Genomic DNA, 21612 nt, shown 5'->3' with positions numbered 1-21612 from the left:
ATGGTTGGTGATATTAACTTCCTGTTTGTGGCACATTAGTATATGTGAGGGGGGAAACTTTTCAAGATGGGTGGTGACCATGGCGGCCATTTTGAAGTCGGCCATTTTGAATCCAACTTTTGTTTTTTTAATAGGAAGAGGGCTATGTGACACATCAAACTTATTGGGAATTTCACAAGAAAAACAATGGTGTGCTTGGTTTTAACGTAACTTTATTCTTTCATAAATTATTTACAAGTTTCTGACGACTTATAAAATGTGTTCAATGTGCTGCCCATTGTGTTGGATTTTCAATGCAACCCTCTTCTCCCACTCTTCACACACTGATAGCAACACCGCAGGAGAAATGCTAGCACAGGCTTCCAGTATCCGTATTTCAGGTGCTGCACATCTCGTATCTTCACAGCATAGACAAATGCCTTCAGATGACCCCAAAGATAAAAGTCTAAGGGGGTCATTGGATATGCGAAATTGCTACATGATGATGTGTTTCCTTCTTTATGCACTGAAGCTGGCACGTTCCCTGAGTTTTTCCAGCAAGATGGTGCACCACCACATTATGGGTGTCAGGTCCGAGCATTCCTAGATGAACAGTTTCCTGGAAAGTGGATTGGTCGTCGTGGGCCAGTTGAATGGCCCCCAAGGTCTCACGATCTGACCCCCTTAGACTTTTATCTTTGGGGTCATCTGAAGGCAATTGTCTATGCTGTGAAGATACGAGATGTGCAGCACCTGAAACTACGGATACTGGAAGCCTGTGCTAGCATTTCTCCTGCGGTGTTGCTATCAGTGTGTGAAGAGTGGGAGAAGAGGGTTGCATTGACAATCCAACACAATGGGCAGCACATTGAACACATTTTATAAGTGGTCAGAAACTTGTAAATAACTCATGAATGAATAAAGTTACGTTAAAACCAAGCACACCATTCTTTTTCTTGTGAAATTCCCAATAAGTTTGATGTGTCACATGACCCTCTTCCTATTGAAAAAACAAAAGTTGGATTCAAAATGGCCAACTTCAAAATGGCCGTCATGGTCACCACCCATCTTGAAAAGTTTCCCCTCTCACATATACTAATGTGCCACAAACAGGAAGTTAATATCACCAACCATTCCCATTTTATTAAGGTGTATCCATATAAATGGCCCACCCTGTATAGACATGCATTACTTATATCTAATGTAAATTCATGACTTTTCCCCCATTGGTCCAATGTACTATCCAATGTACTATATATCATGTGTAACCAACCCATGAATTGGAACTTATTACCACCTACAGGTACATGACCAGAATACAAGTTGGTCCTCACTGTGGATCCCTAGAACAGGGGTAGGCAACCTCCAGCACTCCAGGTGTTGTGAAACTACAATTCCCAGCATACATACTTGCTTTGCTCTTCTCTGAACTCTCATAGAAATGAATGGAGCATGCTGGGAGTTGTAGTTTCAGAACAGCTGGAGTGCCGAAGGTTGCTGACCCCTGGCATAGAATGATACACAATGCTTCTTCAATGACAAAGTTTTCCCACTACACATGTAAGTGACCTGAGATGGGTCAACAGGGGCCAGAAAAATTACAGCATATTCATGAACTTCTAAGGGTGATATTCACACTTGGCCTGCAGAAATCCAAGTGCATTCTGCAGAAGAAAAAAAAGATGTTAAAGGTGTCCTTGAATATTGTACCTGCAATCCGACTCCAGAGACCTCTGGCAAAACCAGCTGTTTGCAAGTGGAAATACCGCTGGCTGCACATTTTACCGGCAGCGGCCACTACAGGTGAATTGTAGCATTACATGAATGGTAGTCCATTCAATGCACGGACAGAACATGTCTACCAAAGTGAAAGGCAAGTTTTCCTTAGCTGCTCTCCCTCTCCACTCTGGCTTATAAAGGGACAGGGCCCATCAGAGTTCCAGAGGATCCTCAGATAGGCCCAAACTCTGACAATAATGGAGCCTAATAAAACAAGGCCCTTAAGGTACTATATACACGGAGGGAGGACCCTCAGAATAATTTCCTCTGGTGGGTCCAAGGGACTTCTGGCCGACGCTGTAAAGGGACATCCTGTGTAGGGGCCCATGATCTCTGATGTCTAGAAGTACTCCAACTCTGACAAGCTCTTGTGCAATTCCTAAGCACCTTCTTATTATTGAGATCAATAGGTAGCTTAGGCCTATCTATAGCAGTGTTGTGCATATACAGTACAGACCAAAAGTTTGGACACACCTTCTCATTCAAAGAGTTTTCTTTATTTTCATGACTATGAAAATTGTAGATTCACACTGAAGGCATCAAAACTATGAATTAACACATGTGGAATTATATACATAACAAACAAGTGTGAAACAACTGAAAATATGTCATATTCTAGGTTCTTCAAAGTAGCCACCTTTTGCTTTGATTACTGCTTTGCACACTCTTAGCATTCTCTTGATGAGCTTCAAGAGGTAGTCCCCTGAAATGGTTTTCACTTCACAGGTGTGCCCTGTCAGGTTTAATAAGTGGGATTTCTTGCCTTATAAATGGGGTTGGGACCATCAGTTGCGTTGAGGAGAAGTCAGGTGGATACACAACTGATAGTCCTACTGAATAGACTGTTAGAATTTGTATTATGGCAAGAAAAAAGCAGATAAGTAAAGAAAAAGGAGTGGCCGTCATTACTTTAAGAAATAAAGGTCAGTCAGTCAGCCGAAAAATTGGGAAAACTTTGAAAGTAAGGGCTATTTGACCATGAAGGAGAGTGATGGGGTGCTGCGCCAGATGACCTGGCCTCCACAGTCACCGGACCTGAACCCAATCGAGATGGTTTGGGGTGAGCTGGACCGCAGAGTGAAGGCAAAAGGGCCAACAAGTGCTAAGCATCTCTGGGAACTCCTTCAAGACTGTTGGAAGACCATTTCAAGGGACTACTTCTTGAAGCTCATCAAGAGAATGCCAAGAGTGTGCAAAGCAGTAATCAAAGCAAAAGGTGGCTACTTTAAAGAACCTAGAATATGACATATTTTCAGTTGTTTCACACTTGTTTGTTATGTATATAATTCTACATGTGTTAATTCATAGTTTTGATGCCTTCATAGTCATGAAAATAAAGAAAACTCTTTGAAAGAGAAGGTGTGTCCAAACTTTTGGTCTGTACTGTACTTTTTTTTCATTAATTGAGACTGGATACCTATTGAAAGGCCTGGTTAATATACAACCCATCATCACTTAAAAAAACAGAGAAAAAGTATAGTAAAAATTATTTATTCAAACTATACATAGACATTAATACAAAAAAATTCTTACATTCTGACAATTGTACTTGCACCGCTCCCTCTAGTGACCTATTGCTGGTATTACAGCTGGGAAGATCCCAAACAGACGTGAGTATTTGGTCTGACAGAACATTTTTCTTACATCAACATTTAAATTGCTCTTCTGGATTTTTTGCACAAAAAGTAACATTCCAGCTGTAAATCCACACTACAAGCACCTATACCCCGCCAGGCAGAAGAAGGACATCAATCCAGCATACAAAGTGGTCAAATTATAAAGTCGTTACAGGAAAAAACTTTATAAAATGTTTCTCATTCTCTTCTGAAAAGTGAAATAAAAGAAAACAAAAACAAAAAACACTTTACACTGGATGCAAAGTTTCAAGTTCCACCTTCAGTAAAGAAGTTTCTCACCTCTCTCCTGCTCCATCTCAGCAGCAAATGTATTAGGCAGCAATATGCACCCTGCAAGGCAGTTCTGGGTGGGATTAGGACAATCCCTATGGTTTTAGATATGTGTCAGTGAACACACTAAAATGAGAACACTTCTCCTAACTCATATTTGTATAAAACATTCCGAGGCAAGTAAAAATGGATTAATACAATATAGCTCGGTCATCATCTCATTGCACGCGTCTCATATTAACCTCTTAATAAGAAAATTGGCAGTGTTATCATTCACATACAGTCATGAAATTTACAAAATTCATCTGTTACCATCTTAAGTAACTTTTGTAACATAAACAGTAAAAAAAAAAACACCAAAAAAACATAAAATGCAGAAATAGAAATACTTTTGACTGTCATTTATAATCTACAGCTCCTTATTCTGGATCCACAAGTTTCTCTTTAGGTCAGATGAGCTTTTCTGCTTCTTAACTACAAGAACAGTCTTTTTCTTTGGACATAACGGCAGGCAGGGTTCAACAAGGAACCCCTAAACGACAGCTTCTCTTGAATTATTGCTCCTTCTGCTCATTTAACATGTTCTGCTTCTCTTCTTGCCCGCTAATATTGTTCATGTGCTTCCTGGCATTTTTCCTGGATCTTCTCAAGGAGGCCTGGATGATGAGATAGCATAGCTCTGCCACATTGAGGACCATGCAAATGCCGGAGACAATAACCATGAAGAAGGTAAATACGGTCTTTTCAGTAGGCCGAGAAATGAAACAGTCCACGAGATTGGGACAAGGCCAGTTTGAACATCTCACTAGACGCTGCATATGGAAACCAGTGTAGAGGAAGTAGAAGAGGTACATGAAAGCAGCTTCGAATATGACTCTGAACATAATGCTGACAGTGTAGGTCCACCACAACGTGCCTACAATTCTAATTTTACGCTGCTTCAGGGCTTCCAAGTTCTTTTCATCACACTGTCCGCTCTTCTGTAGTTGTCTTTTCTCTTCATGCTTCAGGTAGGCCACATGCATAGCAACCAGCAGTGCCGGTGTGGCTACAAAAATGAGTTGAAGGCACCAGAGCCTGATATGAGAGACTGGGAAGTGGTGATCATAGCAAACATTCTTGCACCCGGGCTGTAAGGTGTTGCAGGTGAAGTCTGACTGTTCATCGCCCCAAACGCTCTCTGCAGCCACAACAAGTATCATAATACGGAATATGAAGAGCACAGAGAGCCAGATTTTGCCGATGCTGGTAGAATGTTTGTTGACTCCTCCAATGATTTCATAAAGACTTCCCCAATCCATATTGTTTGTAGATCGTTTCTGGAAGATAGATAGAAAGCATGTTAGATGACAGAAGATAGTCAAATACCTAGAGGAGGCTTTGGTGAGAAAAATAAATTGGCATTAAGTAATGACATAACACAAACTGGGATATTTATCCAAACTGGTGCAAAGGAAAACTGGTTTAGTTGCCCAAAGCAGCCTATCCGATTGATTCTCTCATTTTCCAAAGGAGTTCTGAAAAGTGAAAGGTAAAATCTGATTGCTTGCTTTGGGCAACAAAGCCATTTTTCCTTTGCACCAGATAAATCTCCCCCATAACGTTATATAACAAGACCTAACACATCATGTTAAGATCCAGAAAACATAGTCAAGATGACAGATCGTGAAGGTCTAGCAACTAGAACTTCTGTCAGCCTGAAAATAAGCTGATCCTGGTCCAAACCCTATCTTGATGGAGAAGACATTCATTTATAGTCACTTAATGAGAGTCCCATGTATATTCTCACTCCATTCCATTCCAAACATTTTTGGAGAGGAACTATGTATGTGTGGCCTCCTCTCCACTTAAAACAGAATAGAATCAGTTATTTGATGAGATTGGTTAAAGGGTTTGTCCAGAATTTTACAAGTGATGGCCCATCCTCGGAATAGGCCATCACTGTCTGATCGGCGGAAGTCAGATATCCCCCACTCCATCCACCACTCACTTCAGCGGAAGCAGCGCTGCCATAACCACCTCCGTCCACTACACAGTGGACATAGCTTTGTAGTTCTCTGGCCGACCTCTGGCAGGAGTATGGGGTGCCAATTTTGGCAGTGCCACAAACCATTTAAAGGGCATCTGTCAGCAGATTTGTACCTAGGACACTGGCTGACCTGTTACATGTGCACTTGGCAGCTGAAGGCATCTGTGTTGGTCCCATGTTCATTTGTGCCCGCAGGGCACGGCAGTTGAAGAGAGAACTGAGCCTCTAGGTGTAAAGGCAACGCCTCCGTTGCTCCTAGAGGCTAATTTGCATATATTAAAGCATAATTTTTCTCAGTAAGGCAGGCACATATGAACATGGGGCCAACACAGATGTCTTCAGCTTCCAAGTGCACATGTAACAGGTCAGCCAGTGTCATAGGTACAAATCTGCTGACAGATGCCCTTTAATGTATAGGGGGAATTTCAACATGCCTGATCCTTTTGTCCTGTATGAGGATAATCTGCTGTCAGAGGTGTGTGGCAAACAATTTCTCCCTTCTTCATATAGCGGGTGTATGTGTATTGGGGGAAGGGTCTGGAGGAACAGACAATAACAGCTATATGAAGTGTACAACCACCTATAGAATCCCAACTACCAAATGATTAGAACTAAGACATAACCTCATTAATGCAAGTAACATGAAACACTAAACACTTGCTGGATATTTTATTATGAGGAACCTGTGCATGGCAGAGAGGGAAAGAGCACCAGAGAGGAACCCTGTGTCATGTGCCCCCTTTTTAGATCCTCCATTAGACTTAACTGTGCCAAAGTTTTGAGAAATGTCAAGAGCAGTAGCAAAATTGTACAATGCTTAATGATGAAAGAAGATTAAAGGGTTTATCTTCCCCATGCATTTTTTTTTTATTTGTACTCTCCTGACCCATTATCAATATGTAATCCAATGCCGCTGGTTTGTTTCCATCCTGTAAGTAGCACTTCCTGTTCCTGCATCCAACCATACCCATGATGCACTTCTCCTTTCTCTTCCACATCTCCATCTACACCTCTAACAACACCCAGCTAGCTTATGGCTCCTCCCACCCAGCCAGTTACATAGACACTCCCCTATCACTGCCCCGCCCATGGACATAACATCACAGGAAATAAGAAACAGCTGCAAGGACATGGTCATGTGACCACAGCCCAGAACGGGAGACAGAAGCAATAAAGGTAAAATAAACTTCATAAAGGATTATTTTACAGAATGGTGATGCAAACAGGAAAACCTCTTTAAGAGAACTTTTAAAGTAAATTAACATTTCAAGCAGTATATTGCTGGGGCAATAAATTGCTGATCCAAAAATAGTTTACATGAGTTCACACATCCAGGTAGTAGATGCCAGCACCACAATGCGTCTTATTCCGCAGTTAACTACATAAATGCTGATTCCTTACAACCTTTCACATAGGAGGTTGATGTGATACATTGTACAGATTTTCTGATTCATTTCAGTAATAAAGCTAAGCAGCCCTTTACAGGGGCTAAGAATCTGCCAGATAATCACTAATGAGTGTTCATAGCTGCGCTCATTAGCCATTATCTGGCAGTGTAAAGGAGCCGCCGATTACCCGATGATCGAGCAATTGGATAATTTGTGTAGACACCTAAATCGCCGTTTGCCTGCAGCAGATCGTGCGTCTAATCATGCTCTGCCACCGGCAAATAAGTAGTCTGTATTGGGATGAGGGATGGCATTAGCGATCACTACTCCCCACACTGTGGAGGAGATCGCTGCCTGTAATAGCAGCGCTCTCCTCCACTAACGAGCAGGCAATTGCCGGGAAGGAACTCTTTCTTCCCGCCTGCTGAATTGTCCCATCTAAGGAGACCTTGACAGATCATATCCCTGCGCTTTGCATGACTGCTATCAGAGGAGATAAACTCTGTTTTGCTTTTGTTTTTCCCTACAGGAATGGCACAGATTGCTATTTCCAGAATTGACTGATAAGAATTATTGACCTATGTACACCTAGAATAGATAATGGCAGCCTCCTTACAGGGACAGTTTGTTCTAATCAAGATTCACCATGTTCTGTCATCCGGTAAAGAAAAATTTTCTGGATTAATGTTTCATCCAGGTCTGTGCATTGTGCTGTATGTGCAAGTCCAAGGGTCAAGTGAAGGTGCTGTTCTGTTGACCACTAGATGGTGCTACAACATCACAGTAAATAATGTTTTCCTATGCTCTGTAAAGTTACCAGGATTTTTCACAAGTACCAGGCATCCTATAGAATAGATCTATAGATAAACTTAGAGACTTTTGAAATTTGGCAAACTTTCTTCGCGCGCTATTCACAAGACGCACTGATACTTTCTTCTACAGGTACTACAACTTATGCAAACCATTTCAGCCAACTCATACTAGAACAGCAATACTCAAATGTAAGATTGGAAACACTGTGCTATAAAAGGTTTGCTTCACTTCCTTCTAGCAGGAGGTAACCTATGAGTATTCTTGTTATACCACTGCAGTTACTTTTCACCCCTGCACACAGGGAGGTGCACAGGCCAAGGAGTCATCTTGTCCATGCAATACAGTGTAAGAGATGATGCACGGCAAAAATAACATACTTACCAATATTGTGTAATGTATATTTCATACGTAATTACAGTGACTACTTGTGACCCAATATGACTAATAGTAATAGCAGGATGCAACCAGTTTACGCTTGGAGCTGGAGGAACCACTCCTCCTCTTATTAAATGAGTAATTAATGGACGACAACCAGAAGAACGGATCTCACTGGATCCTGCCTCCATATGGAGGGGAGAAGATATAAGACTTATTTCCAAGGGTGCGGTGGCGAGGAGCCTAATAAACAGTTTATCTGAAAAGGGCCTGGAGCGCAGTCAGGCGAGGTGCTCGCTTTATGAGGCCTCGCTTATTAGAGGTGTTTACATTCTTCTAAACGTCTTTTTCTTAAGAATATGGTCGCCATATACGGTTAAAAGACACAGATGTCACAGTTTTACTTCAGCCTCATATTCTGCTCTGGGACTCAATAATGCAGCTGATAAGACCCAATCGTTAGCCCTTCAATAGATAATCAATGTGTATGTGGCAACACAATCATAATCTTTACCTATTACAAAAATCTGCTGGCCACTGTTCATGATCACCATTAAAAGGGTTGTCCAGGATTAGAAAAATAGGTCTTCTGTCCTCCAAAAACAGTGTCACACCTGTCCATGGGTTGTGTCCGGTATTGCAGATTAGTTCCACTGAAGTGAATAAAACTGAGTTGCAATACCCCATACAACCTGTGGACAGGGGTGGTGCTGCTTCATTTATTTATTTTTTTAATAAGAAAGCTGCCATGTTTTTCTAACTCTGGTCTACCCCTTTAAGTTGCATGAGATAGTCTCATGTAAGGCAATGCACACATTCAGTTGAACAGATTTTTGCTATGGCCAGAACTATTTTCCACAGGAAAGTTACCCAGATAAGATGAATGTTATGATATTTTCTTACAATGACCAATGCTGGTCACAAATATGTCTAAATCTGGTCATGCGTATAGCTGAATTGTACAGTACAGACCAAAAGTTTGGACACACCTTCTCATTCAAAGAGTTTTCTTTATTTTCATGACTATGAAGGCATCAAAACTATGAATTAACACATGTGGAATTATATACATAACAAACAAGTGTGAAACAACTGAAAATATGTCATATTCTAGGTTCTTCAAAGTAGCCACCTTTTGCTTTGATTACTGCTTTGCACACTCTTGGCATTCTCTTGATGACCTTCAAGAGGTAGTCCCCTGAAATGGTCTTCCAACAGTCTTGAAGGAGTTCCCAGAGATGCTTAGCACTTGTTGGCCCTTTTGCCTTCACTCTGCGGTCCAGCTCACCCCAAACCATCTCGATTGGGTTCAGGTCCGGTGACTGTGGAGGCCAGGTCATCTGGCGCAGCACCCCATCACTCTCCTTCATGGTCAAATAGCCCTTACTGTCAAAGTTTTCCCAATTTTTCGGCTGACTGACTGACCTTAATTTCTTAAAGTAATGATGGCCACTCGTTTTTCTTTACTTAGCTGCTTTTTTCTTGCCATAATACAAATTCTAACAGTCTATTCAGTAGGACTATCAGCTGTGTATCCACCTGACTTCTCCTCAACGCAACTGATGGTCCCAACCCCATTTATAAGGCAAGAAATCCCACTTATTAAACCTGACAGGGCACACCTGTGAAGTGAAAACCATTTCAGGGGACTACCTCTTGAAGCTCATCAAGAGAATGCAAAGAGTGTGCAAAGCAGTAATCAAAGCAAAAGGTGGCTACTTTGAAGAACCTAGAATATGACATATTTTCAGTTGTTTCACACTTGTTTGTTATGTATATAATTCCACATGTGTTAATTCATAGTTTTGATGCCTTCAGTGTGAATCTACAATTTTCATAGTCATGAAAATAAAGAAAACTCTTTGGTCTGTACTGTATATATATACAGGCACACTTCATTTGGAGTAATCCAGAGAAATTTAGTTTATATCGTTCATATATTCATTTATTGATCAACAAATATATATAAAAAAGTAAAGCAAAAGTAAAAATAACCACCATTAAAATATATTTAAAATATACAAATGTCTCTCTATATGTTGTATATGCTGTAAATGGTTGAGATTTCCTTCACCTCCTACACAACAACCAATGAGGAACTACATATATCTCTATCTACTCCATGTATTTATTTTCCTCTAATTGGATCCAATTTTAATGTTCTCTTTCTTTCCAGTATAATATGAAACAAATTAAAATAAGCAAATAGTTCCAGTGGATATTGTATAGTTCATTTCTATTCCCAATGCGCTGATCAGCAATGTATAGACCAAACAACCAGTTCCACTGGATACTTTATATTATTATATAATTATATAGTTCATTTATATTCACAATGCGTTGATTCCTGGGTCTCTTTTATATTGATGCAGTTGTTGCTACCCTCTGTGGCGCCCCACGTGGTAGCTACAGCGCTTCCCTCAGATTCAGCGTCTCTCGCTGTCTCCGGCACGGATAGTCATACCTGTATTATGGTGACTGATTCTCGGCTTCCCACGTGGTGAGCGGCACTCTGTCTTGACCACCCGGATTTCACAGTTTCTCTCACGTATTATATTTGGAGCGCTCCACACTTCATCTGTCATTATTCCAAAGAGCTAGATTTTCCATATATAAATTAGTGGGTTGTTTTGGTGGGTCCTGAACTCTGCAAATATCTGCCAGTTGTACCAGACGCGCTTCGGAGTTATGCGGACTCCTTTCCAGGGAAAGTGGGTATAAAAGTGGGAAGGACTCCAAAACAATTATGGCCACTGAAGAAGGAGTCAGCATAACTCAGAAACGAGTTCAGGACCCACCAAAACAACCCACAAATTTATATATGGAAAATCTAGCTCTTTGGATATAATGCGTGAGAGATACTGTGAAATCCGGGCGGTCAAGACAAAGTGCGTCTCACCACGTGGGAAGCCGAGATTTAGTCACCATAATACAGGTATGACTATCAGTGCCGGAGACAGCGAGAGACGCTGAATCTGAGGGAAGCGCTGTAGCTACCACGTGGGACGCCACGGAGGGTAGCAACTTATCTCTAAACAGTGAGTACAGACTCTCAATTACTACTGTGTAAACAACGCCATCAATAGAAAAGAGACCCAGGAATCAGCGCATTGTGATTATAAATGAACTATAATTACAAAAAACAAGATGGCTGCACACCGTTATATATACAAACAATAGAGCTAAGAAATGGGGGTCATTCTAGATTAAAGTGGTACAATACCGACTATAAATGAGTAATGGAAGCTCTTAGCGCTCATACGTGTCGGGCCCATCTACCAGGCGTCAAGGTGGCTTCCGCAGATGGGTCCCTAACACTAAATATACTGCCTTACTTTGGACTTACTTAAGCCTTACTTCTGAGCAGAGTACATATGTAGCTGGTTCTTACACTGCCCTGAATATTGTAGGCTTAAGTGAGTCCAAAGTAAGGCAATATATTTAGTGATAGGGACCCATCTGCGGAAGCCACCTTGACGCCTGGTAGATGGGCCCGACACGTATGTGCGCTAAGAGCTTCCATTACTCATTTATAGTCGGTATTGTTCCACTTTTATCTAGAATGACCCCCATTTCTTAGCTCTATTGTTTGTATATATAACGGTGTGCAGCCATCTTGTTTTTTGTAATTATGTTTGCTTCATGGATATGCACCTGTCATTCTGAAGGTTCTAGTCTAAATTTTCTTGCGCTATAAATGAACTATATAATAATATAAAGTATCCATTGGAACTGGTTGTTTGGTCTATACATTGCTGATCAGTGCATTGGGAATAGAAATGAACTATGAATTCAGATATATATAGGCTAAAGATAGGGCGGCACTGCCTCAGAAACATGAACCAATTGGCAATCCTGTATACACGTGTATATAAATCATGCGGTGCTCAGCCGAAATAGTCTTCAATGAATCTCAAAACATAGAGCAAATTGTAAGGCGGCATCAACCATTTGCTGAATTTAACTCCTTTATTCGTCTAAAAAGACATATACATACATGGCAGGGGCGGACAAACTTTCATGCAGTTCAAAGCTGCGACGGCCGTTTCGCGCAAATGCGCTTCTTCTGTCAACTGATGTAATCACATCTCATGAATGCTCGTTTATATGCTTCCTGGCGATATTGCCATGGCAACAAAAAAGCGCCGACTTATCGCAGCATACCAAAGGAAATGCCTACATCAATAAAAAGGTTAAAAACAAGCAACATTAATCAAAAGGATCGCTCTATCAATCTAAGCGGTTTCTCAAAGGAAGACACTGAGGACGTTCTTATCGTTCAGGCCTAATGGACCCAAGGCTTTCGAGCGAATGATCCACCTTGCCCCTTTTTATAATAGGTATCTTTCACAAGGTGGATAGCTTTATAACTTGCAAAAGCACGTATACTGTGTATCTGATAATGTGTCAGTGTGGACGCTTTTATATAGGTAAAACCATCAGATGTATTTAGGAAAGATTCAGGGAGCATGTAAATTCTATCAAATCAGGAAAAGGCTGTCCTAGACTAATTGACCACGTACGGGAAGCACACGGAGGTAATTCAGATTGTTTAAGGTTTTCAGGAATAGAACATGTACCTAATCCCCCACAAGGAGGTGATAGGCATCGCCTGCTATTATAAAAAGGGCCAAGGTGGATCGTTCGCTCGAAAGCCTTGGGTCCATTAGGCCTGAACGATAAGAACGTCCTCAGTGTCTTCCTTTGAGAAACCGCTTAGATTGATAGAGCGATCCTTTTGATTAATATTCCTTGTTTTTAACCTTTTTATTGATGTAGGCATTTCCTTTGGTATGCTGCGATAAGTCGGCGCTTTTTTGTTGCCATGGCAATATCGCCAGGAACCATATAAACGAGCATTCATGAGATGTGATTACATCAGTGGCCAGAAGAAGCGTATTTGCGCGAAAGGGCCGTCGCCGCTTTGAACTGCATGAAAGTTTGTCCGCCCCTGGCATGTATGTATATGTCTTTTTAGACGAATAAAGGAGTTAAATTCAACAAATGGTGAGCGCCGCCTTACAATTTGCTCTATGTTTTGAGATAGAAATTAACTATACAATCATACAATGATACAAAGTATACATTGGGAATATTTGCTTATTTTAATTTGTTTTATATTATATTGCAAAGAAAGAGAACATTAAAAATTGGATGCAATTAAAAAGAAAAAGAAATACATGGAGTAGATAGAGATATATGTAGTTCCTCATTGGTTGTTGTTGAGGAGGTGAAGGAAATCTCAACCATTCACTGCATATACAACAAATAGAGGGACATTTGTATATTTTAAATATATTTTAATGGTGGTTATTTTTATTATTTTTATTTTTACTTTACTTTTTTATATATATTTGTTGATCAATAAATGAATATATGAATGATATAAACTAAATTTACCCAGATTACTCCAAATGAAGTGTGCCGGTCTATATTTACAATTCAGTTATCCAAGTTTGACGGGGTGAGTCATAGAGCCAGAGCACCTTATCCAGAGCAAGGAAGGGGGTGAGCCACTAAATTAAACATTTTGTGCACTTCTGATAGCTGTCGACTAATCACTTGTTCAGCTGACAGCTATTCCTCCCAATTGTTCATACACACACACACACGTGTGTTCTGTATGGGCAGAGGGTGCTAAGTAATTGTTACCTCTGGAGGTGGGCAGTATCCCATGAGAATCAAAGGATCAGGCACGCTGAAAACCAATACAACAGATCCTTGTCCCCCACCCCTCTCAACATCTACGATCAGGGATATTAAGGAGGCCCCTATACACGGATGATCGGCCATCTGATCAATATTAAAAGGTCGTCCGCTTTCTACTAATTTTTACAGATATGGAGTTACTAATATAATATTACCAGAACAGCACTGATGTCCTCATTTCTGAAGTGCTGCCCCATTGTTAAATACAGTCTAACTCAATTACATTATGGATCCAGACCCAACATGGCTGTTGATGGAGGGGCACGTGGCCAGACCAGTCCATAAGTGGCCACCACTGGTTAAACACTGCATCTGGCAGTGCACATGCGCTGGTTTTCTAGTGCCATGCTCAGTGTTATTCAATGCTGACTGCTGATGGAGGGGTCTGGGGACAAGCTCCTCCTTCAGCAGCCATATTAGTACCAAAGCACAGTACTGTAAGTTCAACAAGGGAACAACACTTTACAGATGAGGACATTGGCACTTCTCTTGTAATAACACTACATTAGTAAGTGATTAGTAAGCATTGATTTCTAAATTTAATCAGTTTTCCCTTAGACCTAACAGCAGCACAATAATGGACTCGTGCTGCTGTTAGGATGTAAGGGAAGCGTTGATTTTTAATGTTAATCTGTTTTCCCTTAGACCTCACAGCAACAGAATAACAGACTTTTACTGCTGTTAGGATGTAAGGGAAGCGTTAATTTCTAATGTTCATCTGTTTTCACTTAGACCTCACAGCAACACAATAAATGACTTTTGCTGCTGTTAGGATGTAAGGGAAGCTTGATTTCTAATGTTAACCTGTTTTCCCTTAGTCCTAAAGCAGCACAAGTCCTATATGGTGTTCGTGGTATAACCTAGGGGAAAAAGCCTGTGGGTGGGTTCCATCATGATCCACCCACGACCCTCCGGTAGTAACTTAGCTTCCACTAGAAAGATAAAAATATCACTAATGATGTAACTTTACCTACTGGTGTATGGCCACTACCCCCATCACCACCTGCTACATAAGTAAAAAATAAATCAAGACCTCCAACCACCTTTCCAGAAGAAAATCATACACACCTTTGATCTTCTTTCCAAAGAAAGTTGTGGATTGACGTCTCAAAAATAAACCCTCACCGGTACAGGACAGGCTATTCCATGTGACTTCAATAGGCTGGTACTTATATATATTAATCCAGGTGTGTCAACATCCACCCTAATGAGTGCAGAGTTTTGTAATCAGCAGTTCTGTTGAAACATGTAATGGAATCAGCCACTTCCAACAGTATCGCATGATGGTAGATTTGGCTGAAGATCCCAGGCTGCTACTGACATGTGCAGTGCCAATGAACTATGTCCCTAGATCACATGTAGTAAAGGACCTCTAGGCCTACAGGTTGTAAGTCTTTATACTCCCAAAGAGTCATTTCATATAGACCATGTAATGATCCTATGTATTCACTACTAACTGTACTGGATCTAGGAGATAGATAGATAGATAGATAGATAGATAGATAGATAGATAGATAGATAGATAGATAGATAGATAGAGCATTCCTTTTCTTGAAATGTGACAGACAACCTTCATGGCAAATTAATTCATTTTATGTTAATCAGCCTTTAAAGAAGGTAATAAGCATTTAATGTTAATTAAGTTTTGCATCACCAGCTTAACATGCTGATGTTCTAGTTTTTGATAAGATAGACAACTAAACCTCAACCTAAATAATATTTCCATCCATTATACAGACCTCTGGAACATAGTTACATATCACATGGAAGCCCAAGTAACAACCTTTTCTACAAGCAGATAGGTGAAGACCAGTGTCTACTTCCTGAGGACAATGGCCATTGACCAGTAGAAAATGAATTACCGTATAATGAGCTACTGTAGGTACACACACAGCTTGAGAATTACCTCTATACATATTAAAGAGCCCAGGAAAGGTATAACCCCACCACCTACAGCCAATATCTACACCAGTGGCTTCTATCAACAGTACCTGCTTGGTATCCATGTCCAGGAGAATGAAATGGTCACTGACCCTATGTTAGCAGATTTCTCCTCATGCTAGATGTCCTTCATCTGACTCTAGACTTCCATGTGAATTATAATGAGAAGTTCCAGCTCATTTATTTATTAGATAGTTTTGTTCTGGACACTTTGTTTGTTTTGTACAATTATATTATATTTTTTAACTCTGGTTAGCCAGGTTTGGTGGAATGAATCAGAAGATATTCATGTAAGTCAGGTGGACTGTTTACTTCTAGTTGACTGCGTAGATTGTGTGTTCAGTAAATGGAATGTCTATGAAACAGTAGTACACAGCACAGAAAATGACTGCTTGTGGTGGAATGAGGAAGATCAAGGACTCACCTGTACACAGATGGGTGGCTAATGTATCCAACAAGTTGTGCCCACAGTCCTGGACACCGATAAAAGCTGTCTCACACAGCAAGATCTAGTAGAAATCCAGAGTGACTGCTCCAGGAGCTCAGGTAGACAGTGACACATCCACTCTCTAGGTCTTCACTGTGAGGTACTATTATATGCTCTCAGGCACCACCCACAGCAATGCTAATTAGTAAGTTACAACATAGTAACTTATTAGACAATCTCTGCACCCTGACTGCCTAGCACTGACATGAGTATAAGTACCCTTGTGGGAATTATAGTTGTAGATGTGATTAATGTAGACCTCTATTAAAGAGAGAATCCTCATGGGGTTATTTTGAGCTCCTTTTGCTTTTCTAATGCTTTAGACCAATGCAGTTATTCAGGCATTATCAGACCTCCGATCCATAACAACCTGAGACTGGGAGCTGTGTGTGGTTCATCAACAACCAGACAGACACTGGTTGAAGACCACTGCAACCATAAGAAAATAATTATGTCTTTTCTATTTATAAATATATTGTTTTCTATTTATAAGTTTCAACATTTGTTTTGACTTTTTCATTTTGAATTATATATTTTTTAATCAATGATAACTGACACAAAATGTAGCTTTTTTATTTTATTTTCCTGTCTTTGAGGAGATACCAGAAGAAATTACATTCAGGTAGAAGTAGTGTTTGGATACATTAGTGTTTTTTTTTTCTTGGGAGGAAGGCTACAATATACAGCAATAGAAGTCACCCACCATCACAGATCTGCTGTTTTTGTAGCACAGTTCTCTGGTCCTGCCTGCCCATACACTCATAATGCCTCCATTTTCAGCTGGAAAAACTATTCTGTGCAGCAGGAGTAGCAGTGAACTACAGAAGGTATGTCCTGCTGCAGTCCAGCAGCTGTATTGTAGTCCTCCAATGATGTAGATAATATTCCCCATAAAAACACACTGTAAAATATATGCAATGTAGTGCTCCAGTTATGCCAGGACTCAGTGGTGACAAGTTGTACTCATATGCAACATGCTGTTCTGCAATCTCAGTGCAAACTCACATGCAATATGATAGCATCAAATATCAGTGCAGGGTACTGAGGACACACAAGCCTAGAGGTGGCTACGCACATTAGACTGAGGTCAATGGAACCAGCTGATTTTGGAAGGACTGGCTGACCTTTTATTATGTATGAAATGCCTCAGCATAAGTTGGGGATTGGGGAACTTGAATTTTCACATGCCTTAAGGAAGACAAGCTTCCAGAAGAGGGGTCTACCAGCGGCTTATTCCCTCTCCCGATTGAAAACACATATCGGTTCTGCCAAACTGTGCATGTATGTGTATGAGGAATTCATTGAGTGGTAGACGACAGCTGAATGTACATTTGGCTGACAGTTAGGGCTCATGCACATCACAGTATTTTGTGTTCAGTATCCTGGACGTTTTTTTTGTTCAGTATGCGGTACATATACTGAACCATTCATTTCAATGGTTTAGCAAAAAAAAAAAACTGAAGTGTCTCCGTGTGCATTCCGTTTCAGTATTTCCGTACCGTGAAAAGATAGAACATGTCCTATTCTTGTCCGCAAATCACGGTGCTTGGCTCCATTCAAGTCAATGGGTCCGCAAAAAAAAAACTGAACACATACAGAAATGCATCCGTATGTCTTCCGTATCCGTTCCGTTTTTGCGGAACCATCTATTGAAAATGTTATGCCCAGCCTAATTTTTTCTATGTAATTACTGTATACTGTATACGGAAAAACGGAAAAACGGAACGGAAAAATGGAAAGGAAACGGAAACAAAAAACGGAACAACGGATCCGTAAAAAACAGACTGCAAAACACTGAAAAAGCCATACGGTCGTGTGCATGAGCCCTTACTGAAAGTATAAAGCTAGGGTCATATAGTGATCTTGGACACAACATGGTCACGGCTTGGTTGTTCTGCCATGGATCACAGTGTTGTAGTGCAACTTACAAGTTTGCCATAACCACAACCCAGGATCGCAAAAATTCCAGTAGGGTTGGGTTGGATTTTTTTGCAAATCTGGGGTCACGGTCATGGTAATTTGTAAGTCATGCTGTGACCCAATGCATTGCTGTGGCTGCGCTGCCACACAGTGATCCATAATCGGGTTTCTCAATGGGCGTCTCCTTCTCCCTGGCTCTGCTGCAATCCAATCAGGGCGGAGGGCGTCACAGTCAGGGAGAAGGTGAGCTTTTTTTTCTCCCTGGTTGTGATCTCTCCGCTGTAATTGGACCGCGTCACAGCCAGGGAGAGGGAGACGCCCATTGAGAAACCCTGGCGTCTCCTCCCCCCTGTACCGATGCTCAGTATTAACATACTGGGTGGGAAAACAGCATGGGGCACAGCGGGGCGTATAAGCGATATTTAAAAAAAAAAACAGGCAGGGTGGCAGCATCAGCGAGGGGTACCCGGCAAAGAAAGGTATTTAAGAAAAATCTATTAAAGGTCCTCTTTAACTCCTGGTTTTGGTTTCCAAAACTGCATGCAGAGACCTGACCGTGTGGTTGTTCCCAGAGCAGCACTACAAAAGTGAGATTTCTGGATCTTACCAGACTGACAACCTAGTGTTTTCTAGTATTACAGGAGTTGTCAATAGTAATAAAAGGGTCAAACATGTTTAACCTCTTGATGAGCTGAACAAATGACACCCATTGGAAAGTATGTGCTTGAGGAATTCTTCTTAGGGCTCATGTACACAACCGTATGAATTTTGCGGTTCGCAAAAAAAAATGGATTTGCAAAAAAATATGGATGACGTCCGTGTGCATACCGTATTTTGCGGAACGGAACATCTGGCCCCTAATAGAACAGTCCTATCCTTGTCCGTTATGCGGACAATAATAGGACATGTTCTATTTTTTTGCGGAACGGAAATACGGACATACGGAAATGGAATGCACACGGAGTACCTTCTGTTTTTTTTGCGGACCCATTGAAATGAATAGTTCCGCATACGGTCCGCAAAAAAAACTGAACGGACACGGAAAGAAAATATGTTTGTGCGCATGAGCCCTTACTCATATGTAGATTTAATATTTGATCTAATAACTTTACATTGTGTAAGAATAATTAAGGGGAAATGAACATAATTGGAGAAAGTTGCAGTGTTTAGTTGGATTTTGCATCTGCTGAAATCACACGTGCAGTTTTTGGTGGAGTTTTTTGAGCCAAAGCCAGAAGTGGATTTAATAGAGAAGCTTGAGGTGGGTGATTCACATTATGTATGATGATGGTATGATGATGCAAACACGTTAGTAAATGACAATCATGCAAAATTTAAGATGCTCTGAAATATAGTGCAGACTGGCAGGGATTTTATGTGGCTTTTTTGTATTATAAGTATTATTCTTATGAATATTTTGCCTGATGGAACCTGTGAAAGGAGATCGACACCAACAACAATCTACAGGTATTTCTAGATCTTAGGGTACTTTCACACTAGTGTTTTTGTTTTCCGGTATTAAGTTCCGTCCTAGGGGCTCAATACTGGAAAAAATTGAACAGTTTTATCCCAATGCATTCTGAATAGAGAGCAATCCGTTCAATATGCATCAGGATGCATTAGTTCAGTCCCTCTTACGTTTTTTGGTCTGAGAAAATACCGCAGCATGCTGCAGTTTTCTCTCCGGACAAAAATCCTGAACGCTTGCCGGAATGTCGGATCCGGCATTAATTTCCATCGAAATGCATTAATGATAAATGATCCGGCCCAAAGTGTTCCAGCAAAACAGATCCGTTCTTTCCGTCCGCGCTTGCGCAGACCATTAAATCTGTGGAAAAAAAAATACCGGATCCATTTTTCCTGGAAAGACGGATCCGGTATTGCAATGCATGTGTGAGATGGATCCGCATCCGGATCCGTCTCACAAACGCATCTGTTTGCGTCCAGATTGCCGGACGCGCAGACCATTCAATTTGTGAAAAAAATGCAAATGCATCCGTTTGAGTCCAGATTGCCATTAAATCTGTGAAAAAAATAAATACCGGATTCATTTTTCCCGGATGACAACCGGAAAGACGGATCCGGTATTGCAATGCATGTGTGAGACGGATCCGCATCCGGATCCATCTCACAAACGCATCTGTTTGCGTCCAGATTGCCGGACATGCAGACCATTAAATTTGTGAAAGAAATGCAAATGCATCTGTTTGCGTCCAGATTGCCGAATGCGCAGACCATTAAATCTGTGAAAAAAATAAATACCGGATCCATTTTTCCGGATGACAACTGGAAAGACGGATCTGGTATTGCAATGCATTTGTGAGAGGCATCCGTCTCACAAATGCATCCGTTTGCGCCCAGATTGCCGGATCCGGCAGGCAATTCCGGCGACAGAACTGCCTGCCGGATACCTCTGCCGCAAGTGTTAAAGTACCCTTAGTTAGATGTCTAAAGTGCAATATAAAATGCACTACATGCAATGGGGAGGTTTGACATGAGGGAAATTTTAAAGAGAAACTGTCACCACGAAATGCAATGCAATCTGGGGGCAGCATCTGCTCAGCTGCGTCTGCACTGCATCTTGTACTGATAGGTACCCTCTGAATTCAGCATTGGAGGTTTGTGAAGTGCTATGTTGCCAAATGTATCAAATGTCATGCAATGTTTGATACATGTGGTGCATGTTTAAGCCCAAGACTTCTGTTTACTCCATCCTTTTCACAAAAGTGTGAAAATTGATGTTACTTTCTAAAAAGTCACAGTTGATAAATCTGGCTTAAAAGAATTGCCCAAGTGTTTAATACTGATGACCTTTCCCGAGGATAGGTCATCATTATCTGATCATCTGTTTGAAATGACAGCAACTCTCCATGATCACCATAGCCTAATCCTAGGCCAGGGACAAACGCAATTAGTTGTTCCAATAGCGTTTGTCCCTCTGTATAGCTGCGGTAACTCAGCAGAACCGCACACAAATGCTGCACAATACAAATGCACTATATAGAAATTACATTATAGGTATATCACACCCCTGCCTCAATCAGTTTTTTTTGGCGGCAACTGGTATATCACACCAATTGCAATTAGTTGTTCCAATAGCGTTTGTCCCTCTATATACCTGCGGTATCTCAGCAGAACTGCACACAAATGCTGCACAATACAAATGCACTATAATATACTTTCTATGTTGGAAAGTATATTTATATCTGTATGTCACACCTATCGATAGCACACCTATACCAGACAAAATGGCGGCCAGAGGGTTTATTTATAGGGTAGGGGGTA

At 41.0% G+C, this 21612-nt stretch overlaps 1 protein-coding gene across 2 annotated transcripts; it reads right to left on the bottom strand.

Moving 5' to 3' along the window:
* Window positions 1-3233: 3233 nt before the first annotated feature.
* Window positions 3234-16526, bottom strand: LOC120996356 (gap junction beta-2 protein-like). Of its 2 annotated transcripts, none has more exons than XM_040426223.1 (2): window positions 16345-16526; window positions 3234-4984 (listed from the first exon to the last, which is right to left on the bottom strand). In XM_040426223.1, the coding sequence occupies exon 2, from the start codon at window positions 4964-4966 to the stop codon at window positions 4220-4222; it is 747 nt and encodes a 248-aa protein (XP_040282157.1). In that variant the 5' UTR covers window positions 4967-4984; window positions 16345-16526; the 3' UTR covers window positions 3234-4219. The 2 variants fall into 2 exon arrangements, with proteins under 2 accessions (XP_040282157.1, XP_040282159.1); XM_040426225.1 differs by lacking the exon at window positions 16345-16526 and adding an exon at window positions 15048-15237.
* Window positions 16527-21612: the final 5086 nt, after the last annotated feature.

Source organism: Bufo bufo, chromosome 3 (assembly GCF_905171765.1).
Source record: "Bufo bufo chromosome 3, aBufBuf1.1, whole genome shotgun sequence".
In the NCBI taxonomy this organism is placed as follows: domain Eukaryota; kingdom Metazoa; phylum Chordata; class Amphibia; order Anura; family Bufonidae; genus Bufo; species Bufo bufo.
The sequence above is the reverse complement of the archived record's forward strand: the minus strand, read 5'-3'. Positions and strand labels throughout refer to the sequence as shown.